The following is a 15,602-nucleotide window of genomic DNA, read 5'->3' on the forward strand; positions in this document are numbered from 1 at the left end:
ATAGAGAGAGAGAGAGAGAGAGAGAGAGAGAGAGAGAGCGAGCGATAGTTCCATGGGCTGGAGTGATAGCACAGTGGTAGGGCATTTGCCTTGCATGTGGCCAACCCGGGTTCGATTCCTCCTCCCCCTCCCCTCTCGGAGAGCCCAGCAAGCTACTGAGAGTATCATACCCGCACAACAGAGCCTGGCAAGCTACCCGTGGCGTATTGGATATGCCAAAAACAGTAACAAGTCTCACAATGGAGACGTTACTGGTGCCCACTCAAGCAAATCGATGAACAATGGGATGACAATGATATGGTTATATGTACATTTTATTTTCAAAAAGTAGTTCATAGTAGTTCGTTGCAGATAATATTCAAACACCCACCCCACCAGTGAGCACCTTCCCACCACAATAAGAGGGAAGTGTGTGAAGGTTGTTGTATTTCATTCTGGAGCCATTTAAGCCTGTGGATAAGAGAATACAAGCGAGTATGTTAAAACCAAACAAATGTGTGCTACTTTTGGTACATCAGTGGGTTACAGTATAAGAGGTCATGCAGCTGCAAATGCATCCATGTGCTCCAGGAAATTCTGTGTCCCTCTTTTCCGGGAGCTTTAGTTTATAGTCTCTGGGTCTTGGCCATTGATGAGTTTATATGGCACCGGGAGGCAGTTTGTGGGTATGGCTGCCAAGCTACTGGAAAACTGGGGAACTGGGGGGAGGAAGCCCAGTCCCGATGCAAGCAGGCTTGAGATCTCAGCCATGGGCCCCACATACCTGGGTTTTTCTGCCAGTTCCTACTTGGATGAGGCTCGTCTGAGCGTGTGGAGGGTGGCCTTGAGCATGGCAGCATTTGGGTTCTGGAGGTTTTCGGCTGCCAGGCTCTGCTTGGGGCAGGGAGGGAAACTCAACCCGCCCTCCCTCCAAGGTGCCCCGGTGAAGACAGCCTGGCACTTGGTCAGAAAATTCTGCAACAGCCAGCATTTCCCAAACCAGGAAGTCCTGTGTCTGTAAACTAGGCTTGGCTGGAGGGCGGGCTCCCAGCCGCCATTCTGCTGGCATCCAGGAAGCACTCGAACAAGGAACCCAGGCGAAGGTGGGCATCTGAGTCTCCCCTTGGCATCTGTGGTGCGCAGCCCAGAGGGCAGGTATGCCATGCAGGAAGCTTCCGTGAAACCCAGCAGCATGGCCATTTGGGTGCTTTAAACCATGTTCGAGTGTGAGCCACCGGTGGTACACACCCGAGGACCAGCGTGAGCTCTGGGCTCCATTCTGCGTGACTCTGATCTGAAATCAGGTTGAGAGCTCAGACGGGGGGCGGGGGGGGCGGTGTTCACAGAGGGGATTCCGTGTCCTGTGAGATAATCCCATTTGTAGCTGTTGCCCACAGTCGCTCCCTCCAAGGCTTGGGCTCTGCCGCTTTTTATCAGGCTGCCCTGGTCTCCCCTTGACCCACGGGGCGACACCCACGTTGTCCTCTGACCTCGCCATTCCTCCATTGTGCTCGCTTTGGGGTGTCAGGGGCTCTGCCCTGGCCCCGCCGACCTGCGTGTCACCCCCTTGTAGCCGGTGCTTCTGGTCAGTCTCACTGAGCTCGGGGCAGGGGCTGCCTAGCTCCCCTCCCTGTCTGGGCAGGGGTGGGGGGAGACGGGGCACAGATGCTCATCAGCCCTCCCCTCCCCCGCACCCTCGCCGTCCTGCTCTCAAACCACCCCCCATCCACTCACCTCCCCCCCGAGTCCCGTCTTCTCCCTTCCATACAGGAGGTTGGGCAGTGAATCCAGAGTCGGCTGACGCGGTGCCTCCATTTTTTAATTTTTTTTCTGCTCCTCCTGGTGCCCCCACGAGACACATTTCCAACCGTGCTTTCTCCCCTTTTCCGCCCTAGACTGCAGACTGCTTTGGGATTACGTCTATCAGCTGCTGTCCGACAGCCGGTACGAAAACTTCATCCGATGGGAAGACAAAGAATCCAAAATATTCCGGATAGTGGATCCCAATGGGCTGGCCCGGCTGTGGGGGAACCATAAGGTAAAAGGACTCCGGACGTTTACTCCGTGGACAAGGCTCGGACGCCGAGGTCCTGTCCCTGGGCGGGAGGGTTATGGCGGGTCATCTGCTTCCTCCGTCTGCCGGTAACCGCTGAGCTGATTCCACACCGAGCAAACAGTTGCAGAGGGGAGGGAATCAGGAAGGCCCCTGCTAGCCCTCTGGGGGCCGGCTCACACGGCCCGTCCGGTCTGAGGGGGCTGTTGCCAGTGACCCTCAGGCCAGCCCTGCCCCACCTGCTGGTCCCAGGGAAGTGCGTCTCCCACTCTGCTCACTGCCGAAGGCCCCCACTGACCACAGCCCATTTCTCTGGGGCAGGTGAGGGCAGCGGATGCTTCAGCGCCCCCTTTCAAAGCAAGAGCACACGAAGTTCCATGGCCCCATGGTTTCCCACACTGACAAGTGGGCGTGTAAACTGTTCACGTGGGTAGCTGTAAAAAGTGGGTACGACACCCCTCTCTGGCCATGACCGCTGACTCACAAGTAGAGAAAGAGAATCAGGCCTTGGAATCCAGTGACATATTTATTCTTAAGTCTTTTTTAAAAAGGGGAGAGGGGGAAGTCTGAGTAGGACACAGTGTACATGAGTCAGCATGCAGGGGTCTGTGCTACGTAGACCAGTCCCAGAAAGGCAGATGGGGCCGATTCTTCTTCTTGGAACATCTGTAAAATGGGCAGATTGAGAGAGAGGCGTGAGGTTTCCCTTGGCAAGGTGAGTGAGTTCCGGAAGTAACATCCCCATTCCTTGCTCTTAGCCGCAGGAATCTAAGCGGGCCCGTGTTCTACTTAAAGAGGAACTGGGTCCCCTCGAGCCAAGCTTCCCCACCGGCAGAGATGCCGGGCACTGGGCTGGCCCCAGCCCTCTCCTGGTGGGCCTCACAATGGCTGTGACCAAATAGCGCTGCCCCCCCCCACCCCCGTGTTGCCGTGAGAGTCACTGAAAACTCCCTCTGCTGTTCCCACGTGCTCACACCCGCCCCGCCGTGGTCTCGCTTCCTTCCACAAGAGGAGTTTAGGCCCCAGGACGCTCCCTCCCTTACTGACACCCTCGGGGCCAGAGGGAGGATACTGTGGCACGGGTGCTTGCTCGCCTTGCATCCTTCAACAGGGGTTCAGGCCCCAGCACCACTGCCAGGAGTGATCCCTGAGCACAGGGCCAGGAGTAAGCCCTGAGCACTGTTGGGGTGCCCCCTCCTCAAAAAAATAAATATAAAGAACCCTAGGAACATGGTTGAGAAAGGTTAGCGCAGCCCCTACCCAAGCCCCCTGGCAGTGAGAGTGTGACCGGCCGTGAGACGGGGTCTGCACTGCCCCTGGGGTCCAGCAATGGGGATGTGCCAGGGTAGCTAGCAGGAGGCTTGTGACGCAGGGCGCAGTCCCGGGGGGAATCCTGGCAGCTGACAGCCCAGAGGGTGGGCCTGGGGCACAGCGGGCTGGGGGCGGGGACGGGCCACCTCTCCCTCCGGGAAGGGCTTTACTGTGAAGAGTGGGAAGAGCGTCCTGTGCCCTTGCTGCAGTGCGTTTCATTGTGTCTTTGTGCTTTATTCCCCCCCCCTCTCTCTTCCTCTCTCTCTTCCTCTCTCTCTCCTCCCTCCTTTGAACAAACAGAACAGAACAAACATGACCTATGAGAAAATGTCCAGAGCCCTGCGCCACTACTACAAACTAAACATTATCAGGAAGGAGCCAGGACAAAGGCTTCTGTTCAGGTAGACTTTCTCGCCGCCCGCTCCGGGGTTGGGGGTGGGAGACCGGGGCGGGGAGGGGTGGGGGGGGGCGCGCGTGTTTGCTTTCTTCCAGCAAAAGGGAGCGGGGAGGCGGTTTCCATCGTCTCCTGCCAGGCTGACCGTCCAAGCCACCATCACTGCTGGTCAGACGGCAGGTGCTGGGCTGAGTGGGGGAAGCCGCGTGGTGGAGCTGGAATTCAGTCAGTGCCGTTGGACTTACCTTGCTCGGGACGCAGGGATCGCTTTTATCTGTTGTTCAGATTCGGTGTTGACTGAGGGAGCGTCGGGGTAATCCTGTTAGCAGTCCAGCGGGGAACGAAATTCCAGTCAACTGCTTCCTGGGGCAACATGATGACACCTTCATGAACCATCAAATTGATTTAATGAGCCCATCACAAGGCTTTCTCGGGGAAGGGGACAGAATTGAATGGGACAGGAGAAAGAGAGAGAGAGAGAGAGAGAGAGAGAGAGAGAGCAGAGATTGTCAGACTGCAACATGTGGAAATAAGAGTGTGGAGTGGGGGGAGGGGATGTATTCCACGACTGTGTTTCTATGATGAGTCTTGATGTAGGATGTGTTTGTTCCCTCGCGTTGGAATCAAGGAACTTGGGTGGCTGCTATAGGAAACGTTCTGCAGTTCCTCGCAGCTAACTCCTCCGGGCGGTTCAGCTAACGGTTTTCCACCACTGTCCCACTTGCTGGTGTGTGGGTGTGGAAAAGGCTGGAAAGCACTGGCTTCATCTGCCTCCTAGACGTGACCCCAAGAACTGTTCGGTACAGGAGGAAGATAGGAACTGGTGGAGAAGGTACCTCAGTGGACCTGGTAGGAAAGGGAGAAGGTGGACGTTGACACGGGTGTTTGTTGACCAGCCGATGCTGAGAGGAGATGGTGCAGGAAGGCATTACGGATGGCATCCGAGGTGGAATTTCCTTAGAAAGGACACGGTGTCTGATGGGAAGAACGATGAGGCTGAGTTCTTACGCGGGGAGGGTGTGCCAACTTGGTTGTGGCAAAATTCAAAACAAAAAAAAGAAACAGTGGAGATCTTCAGATGAAACCAGAGAGACTGTTGAGAAAAATGCAGACAGGAGAAGCTGTTCAAGAAGATGGCATGAGGCAGGCGGGCGGGCTGGAGAGATAGCATAGCTGTGAGGGCATCTTCCCCCCCCAAAGCTGATGGGGCTACAATCCCCAGCATCCTGTATCGTTCCCCACCCCCCAGCCCGCCAGCAATGATCCCCAAGCTCAGAGCCAGGAGTAAGCCCTGAGTAGAGCCGGGTGTGCCTCCCACCCCCCAGAAAAGAAGGTGGTGTAGAAGATCGAGTCTCATCTCCTGCCACAGACACAAATTGCTGCACAGCACAGCAATGTTCCCGTGAGGGGCAGATCACGCATGCTTGTGCCTGCACAGTCAGCTGCACCGTCGAGGTCAGTGGTGAGCTCCGTGACGTCCATGCAACAAGGAAATCTTGTGATGCGTTTCCTCCGAGCAGGACGTGGTCTTAGGGGATGCGTGATGGTGAGCATGCGTGGTTCTCTCCAGAGCAGAAGTGAAAACAAGCTGATGTTCCCTCCACCTCGAAGTACCAAAGGGGAGAAGTGACACCATCTCGTTGGGACCACGCCCTACAGCCAGGGGGAACGTCACAAATACGACATTTCTGTCTGGGGAAGGTTCCCAGGACAGAGGTGTCGGTCGGAGCCACTTTTCAGCCCCTTCTCTGACCCTCTGGGCTCACACCGCCTTTGCTGTACCCCTCTGATGGGCTAGACCCGGAAGACACGCCCACAGCCCCGCCTCCGCCTCCTCCGGGAGCCACTCACGGGCCCCGCTGCAGCTTTGCCACGCCCCCAGGTCCCGCCCTCCGCTCCCACAGCCCCGGCGCACCTGGCCTGGTGCTCTGGGCTCTAACACCTCATCCTAAAGGCCACCAGAATGCATCTGGGCCCCCGTACGCTGGACAGTCAGAGAAGCAATTTGCCTCCCTTGTAGAGGCAGCCAAGAACTGGATATTCACAGAGATTTGAGACAGCCAAGAAGGAGAGCAGATTTAGGGGTTAATAATACATGTTCATCTCCTACACAAGACCAGTCCGTCAAGACTGGGAGAGCTGTTTTTATTCTATATAGAAATAGAGCCAAGCAAATAAAGAGGCAAAGGAATTTTTTTTTCCCAAATGAAAGAAGAAAATAAAACCCTAGGAACAAAAATAAAAAGGAAACGGAGATAAACACCCAATTAAGATATCAGAGTAATGACTATGAAGATGCTTACCAAACTTGGGAGAAAAGTCAACCGAAATAGCAAGAACTGCAACAACGAGAGAGAAAAGTGTAAGAAAGTGCCAAGTAGAAATTGCAGAAGTGACTCAAAAGTCCAGTACAGGGCTTGAATAGAAGGCCAGAAAGGTGAGGAAGGAGTTGGTGACCTGGAAGCTAAGGCAGTGAAAATCACCCTGCCAGAACACCAGAGAGAAAAGGGATTCTTAGAAAAGAAGAAAACTGGGGTAGGGTACTTGCCTTGCACACAGCTTTCATCCCCGGTTGTAGTCCCCCAACCCGGCCAGGAGTGATTCCTGAGCTCAGAGCCAGAAGTAATCCCTAAGTATTGCCAGGTGTGGCCCAGAACTTTAAATGAGGAAAAAAAAAAAAGGAAGAAGAAAACCGCAGCCTTTGAAACAACATCAGTATTATAAAGTAGAAGGGTTCCAGAGAAGGGGAAAAAATGCCAGAGAGCTAGCTCAAAAGGACAAATGCAGGCTTTTCGAGATGGGAGCCTTGGGCAGTGCCAGGAGTGACCCCTGGGCACAGTAGCCCACCAGGGGTGGCCTCCAACCACCACCAGGTGTGCCCTTCCCCAAAACAAAAAAAAAAAGAGAGAGAGAGAGAGAGAGAAAGCAACAGAAACGTAGTGGAAGAAATAAGGACTGAAACCTCCTTATCTCAGGAAAGATACTCAGAGTCTGGGTTCAAGAGTTCCAGACAAAATGAACCCAGAGAAACCCACACCAAGACTTACTATGATTAAAGTGCCAGAGCACAAGATAAAGGGCAAAATCTTAAACAGTAGCAAGAGAAAAACATGGTTGAATAAGGAACCCCCTATAACTCCCCCCAGGACTGTTGGCAGATTATTCAGCAGAAATCCTGCAGACCTGAAAGGAATAGCTTGTTGCAAAATGCAGAAGGAAAAAAGCTTCCAACCAAGAATATGCTACCCAGCAAAGTATATCCCGAAAGAAGGGAAGACCAAAAGACAAAAGCTGAGGCAGTTTATTGCCACAGCTTGGCAGTACGAGCTGCCCTAATGAGACTTCTTTAGGCTGAATATTATTGGCATTAATGAGTAACCAGAAAAATCAGTAAGGAAACAGTTGTCCTGACGTTGAAAGGAAAAATTGCTCCATAAAGGAAACAGAAAAGACAGTGGATTAAGCACTTAACAAAGCTTGTATAAAGCTCAAGACAAAAATAGTAAACAAGACACCGAGAGTATCGAGCTCTCACGGCAGAGCCTGGCAAGCTACCCGTGCGTATTGGATATGCCAAAAACAGTAACAATAAGTCTATCAATGAGAGATGTTACCGGTGCCCACTCGAACAAATCAATGAGCAACAGGATAACAGTGACAGTGACTATAACTGCAATTACTTAAGAGATACATAAACGGAAGATGTAGGGTAAAAGGCTAGAGCAGGTAGGATGCTTGCCTTGCACATGGCCAACCCAGGTTCAATCCCCAGCATCCCATATGGTCCCCTGAGCACTGCCAGGAGTAATTCCTGAGTGCAGAGCCAGGAGTAACCCCTCAGCATTGTCTGGTTTGCTCACCCCCAAAAAATAGGTTCTTAGAGTTTAGAATGTGTTTGAACTTGCTATCCACTTGCTTTGTTACATAGGGCTGGAGAGATTGTGCGGCAGGTAAGGGTCTTGCTTGCCTGCAGCTGACCTGAGTTCTCTCCCTGAGCACCACCAGGAGTGGTCCCTGAACACAGAGCCAGGAATAAACTCTGAGCACTTCTGGGCGTAGCCCCCAGGCAAACGAAAATGACTTCATAATGATAAACTAAAATGTGAATGGTAATACAAAATGTTACATTGTAAAGTAACACTGGCTTCTTAAACTGTGGGTCACAACCTACTAAGTCTGGAAGCTGCGACAGTTGCGGCCACAGAGAGAGGTCTCCAGACGTGCCACACCAACAGTTAGTTCTGAGTCATCCGTGTAGTCAGTCCCGTTGTTTCTGAGAGTTTCCGAGAGTGCATGCCCATGTGGAGAAAAGGGGTCAGAACTGGAAAAAAAGAAGCCCCAGCATTTTCAAGGTATTCTATGTGAGCCCTGTAGTAACTACAAGACAGAAATCTATTATAGGTACAAAAATGGTATCAAGAAGGGAAAGCATAGCAATATAAAAAGTTACAAGTCTCACAATCGATTAAACTACCTGGGAAGAAGAAGAGGGAAAAAGTAGTAGAACTTGAGAGCTGAGATTTTTTAGATCAGAGACTGAGTTCTTAAATTCAGAGACATGGACTTGGATTCAGTGGCTGAATGGATTAGACAGTAAATGCCATCTATGTTGCCTGCAAGGGATCCACTTCTAAATGAGGAGAGATGGGAAAAGATGTTTCATACAGCTGAGAACCAGAAGAAATCAGGGAGAGCTGTACTTACACCAGAAGAAATATAAGGGCAGCAGGGGAAATAGATGCCAGGCGTGGATGTTACATAGTGAGCAGGTAATCAATCCAACAAGAGCTAGGACACAAATATTAACAAATAAAGGGAAAAGTTAAAAGCAATACAATAATATTAGGAGGCTTTAATATCCTGCTTACATCAATGAATAGATCATCTCGATAAAAAAAATCAATAAGGAAACAGTGGCTTTAAACAACATATTAAGCAGATGCTTAGTCAATACTCACAAACTGTCACTGTCATCCCGTTGCTCATCAATTTGCTCGAGCGGGCACCGGTAACGTCTCCATCGTGAGACTTATTGTTACTGTTTTTGGCATATCGAATATGCCACGGGTAGCTTGCCAGGCTCTGCCATGATACAAACATCCCATGCAAAAGCAACAGAATTCACATGTATCTCATAGACACAACATTCTTCAGTGTATTAGGCCACAAAAGTGCTCTCAAAACGTTTAAGAAAATTCAGATTACATTATGCACATTTTCCAACTACAGTAATACAAAACTACAGTGATACAATACAACTACTACAGAAAAGTGGACTTTTTCCCTTTAGACATGTGGTAATGAAATAAGATGCATGATCAAAAGGGGGGAAACCGTCAATATCTTAAAAGTGACATTTGTAATAATACAGGCCTACCTCAAGAAACTAGGAAAGTGTAAATTTACACTTAAAGGAACTAGGAAAAGAAAGACTAGAGTTTGAAGAAGGAAGAGAATAAATAAATGACGACGACATTAAAAAATTGTAGAAAAAAATGAAAATAGTTGGTTCTTAGAAATAATGAAGTTGACAAATCTTCAGCTAGATTCACCATGAAAAAGAGAGGGCTCAAGTAAATCTGAAATGAAAAAGAAGTAATAACTTATACCAGAAATGCGTAGAAACATAAGAGATGAGCATGAACGATTATTTGCCAACAAGTTGGATAACTAGAAGAAATGGATAGATATGCAAACACATATTATCACCTGAGACTGACTCATGGCAGATCATAAATCAGAAACCCCCCCCCCCCAACAAGCTGAAGTCCAAGACCAGATCGCTTCACGGCCATTTAAATAACTCAAAATAGTCAAAGATTTAAGCCCTATTCTTCTCAGAGTCTTCCAGAATATCGAAGAGGAAGGTACAATGTCTCTGGTGAACATACGTGGAAAAAACCCTTTACAAACTATGACAAAACTGAAAGTGATCATATGCCATGATCAAGTAGGATGTATGCCAGGTATGCACAGATGGTTCAATATCCACAAAATGATGAAGCTGACAACTCACAAGATCATATCACGTATGATCTTAAAAATCATACGTGATAACAATAGATTCAGTGAAAGCATTGGACAAAGTTCATTTAGTTATGATTAGGGAAAAAAGGTAAATTCAAATTGAGTGTGGAAAGAAAGCAACTCAGTCTAATAAAGGCGAGATGTGACAAGGTCATAGCAAACATCGTGTCAATGATGAAAAACTAAAACCTCTTCTATGATAGGGAACAACACAAGAGCACCCACCCTCCCACTTCTATTCAGCATAGTACTAGAAATTCTAGCCAGAGCAATTAGGCAGAGCAAAGAAAGAAAAGGCATCTAAAGGGGAGAGGACTAGGAAAGCTGTCACACTGACAATGAACAATTCAGAGGAGGAATGAAAACAATCCCATTTGTTATTTGCACAGAAAATTAAAGAGAATGGTTTGCCTAGGAATGAGTTAAAACAAGGAATAAATGTAACCACTGAAGAGAATAAGGAACTATATGTGATGGACCAGATAATTTGTGATGTAAAAAGATTCAATGGGGAAAGGAGAACCTCGTCAATAAGTAGTGTTTGGAGAATTAGACCAGTTAACCCTATGCCAAAGACAATTCAAAATGAACTAAGAACTTGAATGTAACACCTGAAACAAGCAAAAAGCTCCTTAACATCAGTCTTTATAATGATTTGTTTAGATCTGCTTCTGAGGCCAATGGAGACAGCCCCAAAATTTAAAAAGGAAATACGTCAAAGTGAAAAATCTTTATAGCAGTGGCAACCACCACTAAAACAGAAAGGCAGCCTATCAGATTGGAGAAGATATTTGCAAATCATATACCTGATAAAGGAGTTAATAGTTCAGGGGCTGGAGCAATAGCACAGCGGGTTGGGCGTTTGCCTTGCATGTGGCCGACCCAGGTTCGATTCCCAGCATCCCATATGGTCCCCTGAGCACCACCAGGGGGTAATTTCTGAGTGCAAAAACCAGGAGTAACCCCCTATGCATCACCGGGTGTGACCAAAAAAGCAAAAAAAAAAAGTTAATAATTCAGATATATAAAGAAATTATGCAACTCGTTAACAAGTGATTAAAAATGGGCAACGTGGGGCTGGAGTGATAGCACAGTGGGTAGGGTGTTTGCCTTGTACGCGGCCGACCGGGTTCGATTCCCAGCATCCCATATGGTCCCCTGAGCACCGCCAGGGATAATTCCTGAGTGCAGAGTCAGGACTAACCCCTGTGCAGAGCCAGGTGTGACCCCCGCCCAAAAAAAAAAAAAAATGGGCAACGAACCTAACATAGACATTTGTCCAGAGAAGACACCCAGACAGCCAATGGACATGTGGAAATAATCATCGGGAAAATTCATACCAAATCACAGTGACAAGGCACCTCAACCCTGTCCGAGTAGCCGCTGTCACAAGGACAGGCAGTGAGAACTGCAGGTGAGATGCCGAAAGGGCACGTTTGTGCACAGACAACGGGAGTATAAGACAGTTTTGCTGATGGGGACGACAGTACGCAGATTCCTCAAAAAGCTTTAACAAATCAGGGGGACCATATGAACCAGCAGTTCTGCTTCCGGATACTTCGCCGGACAGAACAGAAACAAATGCAGACGCTTAAACGCACCGGTATGTTCTTCAGAGTACTACTACTGAACCCCCTGGTGGTCCCCGAGCACAGAGCCCGGAGTAAACCCTGAATACCACCTGAAAAAAATAAAATAAAACTGGAAAATGGGGTGTGGATCACAGAAGCTTAGGAAGAAAACGGGAGAAGAAAGGGGTCATTCGGAGGGTCCACTGCTGAGGGCAGAGTCTTGAGGAGATCAGCAGGGCTCCAGGCTGACATCACCGCAGAGGGGGAGCAGGAGCTGGAGTGGACGCCACGGTCTCCTCACGGCGTGAAGGAATGCTGTTGGTGAGGGGTGACTGTCATTGTTAAGGACTCAGGGATAGGAAGGCAGACTTACCCAAAAATGAGGGATCCTTGGGCCTGGGTAGAGCACTTGCCTCGCATTCGGCCCACCTGGGTTTGCTCCTGGGCGTCCAAATAGTTCCCCACGCCTGCCAGGGGTGATTCCTGAGCACAGAGCCAGAAGTAAGCCCTGAGCACTGCCAGGTGTGCCCCCCCCCACCCCCCAAAAAAATAATGCTTTTTCTTTCTTTTATTTTATTATATTGAATTACCGAGAAAAAAAAATACAAAGCTTTCAGGTTTATGTCTCAGTCATATAATGATTGAAACCCCATCCCTTCACCTGGGCACATGTTCCACCACCAAGAACCCCAGTATACCCCCCTCCCACCCAGCCCCCATCTAAGTAGCTAGTGATCTTCACTTTATTCTCTCTATACTTTGAATACATTCAATATTTCAATAGAGAACTCACTATTATTGTTTGGGATTTTTTCCCCCAACAATCAGTCCTGCTGAAAAGGCATCATTTAATAATTTCTTTTCATTGCTGCTGCGGTTTTGGATTTCTGAGATTTTAGTTCAGTTCACAGTCTAGGTGCATTTCTGTAAGAAGCCGCTCTGGGTGCCAGAATGGGTTAGAAGACCTCTCGGATCATAGTCTTTATCCAGAGGGTCTGTTTCTCGAGCAGCAGCTCCGGATCTTATCTGGGCCGAGGGTGTGTTTTTCTTTTTTTAATGAGATTCTGGGTATGCCACCCAGCGGGTCATGAAGTGGAGTGGTTAGATGTGAGAGTGTTGCACCGTCGTGGTGTCAGAAGAAGAGTTGAGTGCAGTGTGACGCCTCTCGCTGGTCTCCGGTGGTCGGCACAGCCGGAGAAAGGAATGTTCCAGATAAGAGCGAAGCCACAGGGTTGCATGAGCTGCACCAGGGCTGTTGCACGAGAAGGAGCTAGCCGGGCCGGAGTAGGTGCTGATGCGAGAGAGAATGGAAACGTTAGTTAGAAAGAGGGTGGAGAAGCCCAGTGGGCAGGCCAAGGGCTGGGGTTTACCCTGATAATCAGTCATCACTTGGCCCCATGGAGTGAGGAGAGAAATGACTATTACCTGTTGAGGGGGTGGATTGTGTGTGTTTGTTTTTGAGTCACACCCGGTGAGCTACGGCTTGTAGGTAGTTGGTTGGGGTCCCTTTTGGAGCACTGGGGTCCCTTTTGGTGGTGCTCCAGGGACCCTGTGGTGTCGGGGATCAAGTGTGTATGCGCTGCAGCCTTCTAAGCCGTCTCCCCCACCTGAGAGGTAGTCCCAGGTCCAGGGCAGACTGTGTGGAAGGGAAAGGACCCTCGCACCAGGGGGTGGAGTCCTGTTCTGCACCCAGGTGACCTCACAGCAGGGGGGGGGGGGCGCTGAGCCATGGGGAGTCAAGTGAAGACCCAAAAAAGAGAAGATCAGGCCTGCCTCCGACTTGGCGTGGAGGAAGGGCCACTCGCCGGCGTCCGGGTGCACGGGTGATAGCTCTGAAAGAGAGTTGTTTTGCCTTCCGAAGTTCCGGGCGCACCACTCACTTGCCCGGGTCTCCGAACTCCTCACCCAGCGTTCATTGTCCCCTTTGGGTCCCGTTCGGGTCATGAAAGCCAGTCTCTGGATTCTGGTGGGCCCGGAAGGAAAGTGCATCTGTAGCTCTCCTGGGTCTTAAAAAAGAAAAAAAAATCTGCCTTTAAAAATAAGGCCTCCCTCCTCCGACCCCACGGAGACGCTGGCACAGCACGCCTGGGCACTGGGGCTTTGGAGCAGTTTCGGCAGCATTTTTCATGCACCTTTTTCTAACCTATCTGGGCTGGGAGCTTTGCAGCTCTCTGAGCTCTGAGCCGACAGGCCTATCTAGGGCGGGGGGTGTGTGTTGGGGGGCAGAGGGGTGCATCTGGGATGAGGGGAAGAAACAGTCTTAGAAATTTGGAGGCCCAGGGCTGGCGGGTAGGGCGTTTGCCTTGCACTCGGCCGACCCCGGGTTTGAATCCCAGCATCCCATATGGTCCCCTGAGCACTGCCAGGAGTGATTCCTGAGTGCAGAGCCAGGAGTAACCCCTGTGCATCGCCAGGTGTGACCCAAAAAGAAAAAAAAAAAAAAAAGAAATTTGGAGGCCGGAGAGAGTACAGTAGGGAGGGCATTTGCCTTGCAGGCGGCCAACCTGGGTTCGGTCCCCGGCATCCTGTAGGGTCCCCCGAGCAGCACCAGGAGTAATTCCTGAGTGCAGAGCCAGGAGTAACCCCTGAGCATTGCCGGGTGTGACCCACTGCCACTGTCACTGTCATCCCGTTGCTCATCGATTTGCTCAAGTGAGCACCAGTAACGTCTCCATTGTGAGACTTGTTGTTACTGTAAAAAGAAAAAAAAAAAAGAAGAAATGTACAAAGACAGTGACCTCTCTCTCTTTCTCTCTTCCCTCTGGCGAAGGTTCATGAAGACCCCGGATGAGATCATGAGCGGCCGGACCGACCGCCTGGAGCACCTGGAGTCTCAGGAGCTGGACGAGCAGATTTACCAGGAGGACGAGTGCTGAGAAACCCTCCCAGCACCTCCCGGGGTCGCCGGCCGCGGGCCCGAACTGCAGCGGGCGGGCTGAGGAGAGGAGAAGCCACCGTCACCCTGCGTCCCGGGAGGGACCCGGAGCACCTTACGACAAGCCCCCCGACCCTGCTGAGGCGCCACGCGGAGGGCAGGCGCCTGGGACTCGCACCGGCCGGTTCCTCGTCACTGGGAATCTCGCCCTGGTCACGTCTCCGCCCCACCCCTCCCGCCTGTCGTTAGCTTCACGGTGTTTTTTAGTTTTCTTTTGGTTGTTTTTTTTTTTTTCCTTTTTTTTTTTTTTAAAGAAAAAAAAGACAGTTTGACTTTTCAACATTCATGTAGGGGAAGACATCCCAGGTTGTTTTCCTATGGAAATATATGCCTATTATATATATAAATATATCTCTATTTTTTGCAAATCTTAAAAAAGTGCAGCAAGCCCAGCTGGTCAGGAAAGGGAGTTAAGAGTTCAGGTGCCACTTAATCCGGTCACCGTTACCGTTGGGGTCTTAGCCTGAAGGAAAGGGGTGGGAGGGGAGAACTGGGTGGGCGGGGGAGATGATTCTTTTTTTTAAAAAGTGACCTGGAGTGCACGCGCTCTCTCTCTCTCTCCTCCCTCCCTCTTTTCCTCTCTCTTCTCTTTCTCCTTCCCTCTCCTCTCTCTCTCTTCCTTCCTCCCTTTCTCCCTCTCCTTCTCCCCTCCCCTCTCCCTCCCACTCTCCCCCCCCTCTCTCGGCACAGTTCAGCAGCTTTTTGGGCAGGGCTCAACCCCTAGAGAGCAGCAGGAGGTATTGTGGCTGGCTCGGCAGAAAGCTGCCCTGCACAAGGCTGCAGCCGCCCCGGTGCGGGGGGGGGGGGGGGGTGGACAGAGCCTCTCACTGGCGTCGATGCCAGGAGCACTGTGGGCTGGGCGGAGAAGGCGCACACCAGTGCTCCAGGCTTGGCCTGCAGACGCTGCAGAGTGGAAAAGACCAGAAGGCCGTGCAGGGCTGCGATCTAGGACCTGGTGGGAACCCAACCGAGGAAGGACTGATGTCCCCAGAGCAGGGTGGGGGGCCGGGGGCGGGGGGTGATGTCTGTGGCCAACTCTTGTCATCTGTGTCCTGTGACCATGTGAGGGTTGGGGGGGTGGGGGGGGGGGGTCCCAGAGTCCAGCGTGGGTGCTCAGCCGGGCAGACAGGAAACTGGTCCCCACGGGGCCTTTTCTCTGCTTTCATGGCTGCCTCAGAATAAACTCATTTGGGGTTTTTTCTGCCACAACAGAAGCCCCATCTTTGCCTGTCAGGAAAACGCCACCCTCTCACACTTTCGGTGATTAAGGGTTTTTTTTTTTCCCTCCTCATTTTTTTCTCAGTATCTAAACAGTCTCTTCCCGTCTGCATT

The 15,602-nt window shown here is 50.7% G+C and overlaps 1 protein-coding gene across 1 annotated transcript in view; it reads left to right on the top strand.

Moving 5' to 3' along the window:
* ETV6 (ETS variant transcription factor 6) overlaps positions 1 to 15,290 on the top strand; it is a 231,539-nt gene extending 216,249 nt beyond the window's left edge. The window contains exons 6-8 of the mRNA XM_055118260.1: positions 1,875 to 2,017; positions 3,644 to 3,744; positions 14,106 to 15,290. Coding sequence (XP_054974235.1) covers positions 1,875 to 2,017; positions 3,644 to 3,744; positions 14,106 to 14,211 — 350 coding nt within the window. The 3' untranslated portion in view covers positions 14,212 to 15,290. The remainder of the gene's footprint in view (positions 1 to 1,874; positions 2,018 to 3,643; positions 3,745 to 14,105) is intronic.
* Positions 15,291 to 15,602: the final 312 nt, after the last annotated feature.

The sequence above is a fragment of the Sorex araneus genome, chromosome 10 (genome assembly GCF_027595985.1).
Source record: "Sorex araneus isolate mSorAra2 chromosome 10, mSorAra2.pri, whole genome shotgun sequence".
In the NCBI taxonomy this organism is placed as follows: Eukaryota; Metazoa; Chordata; class Mammalia; order Eulipotyphla; family Soricidae; genus Sorex; species Sorex araneus.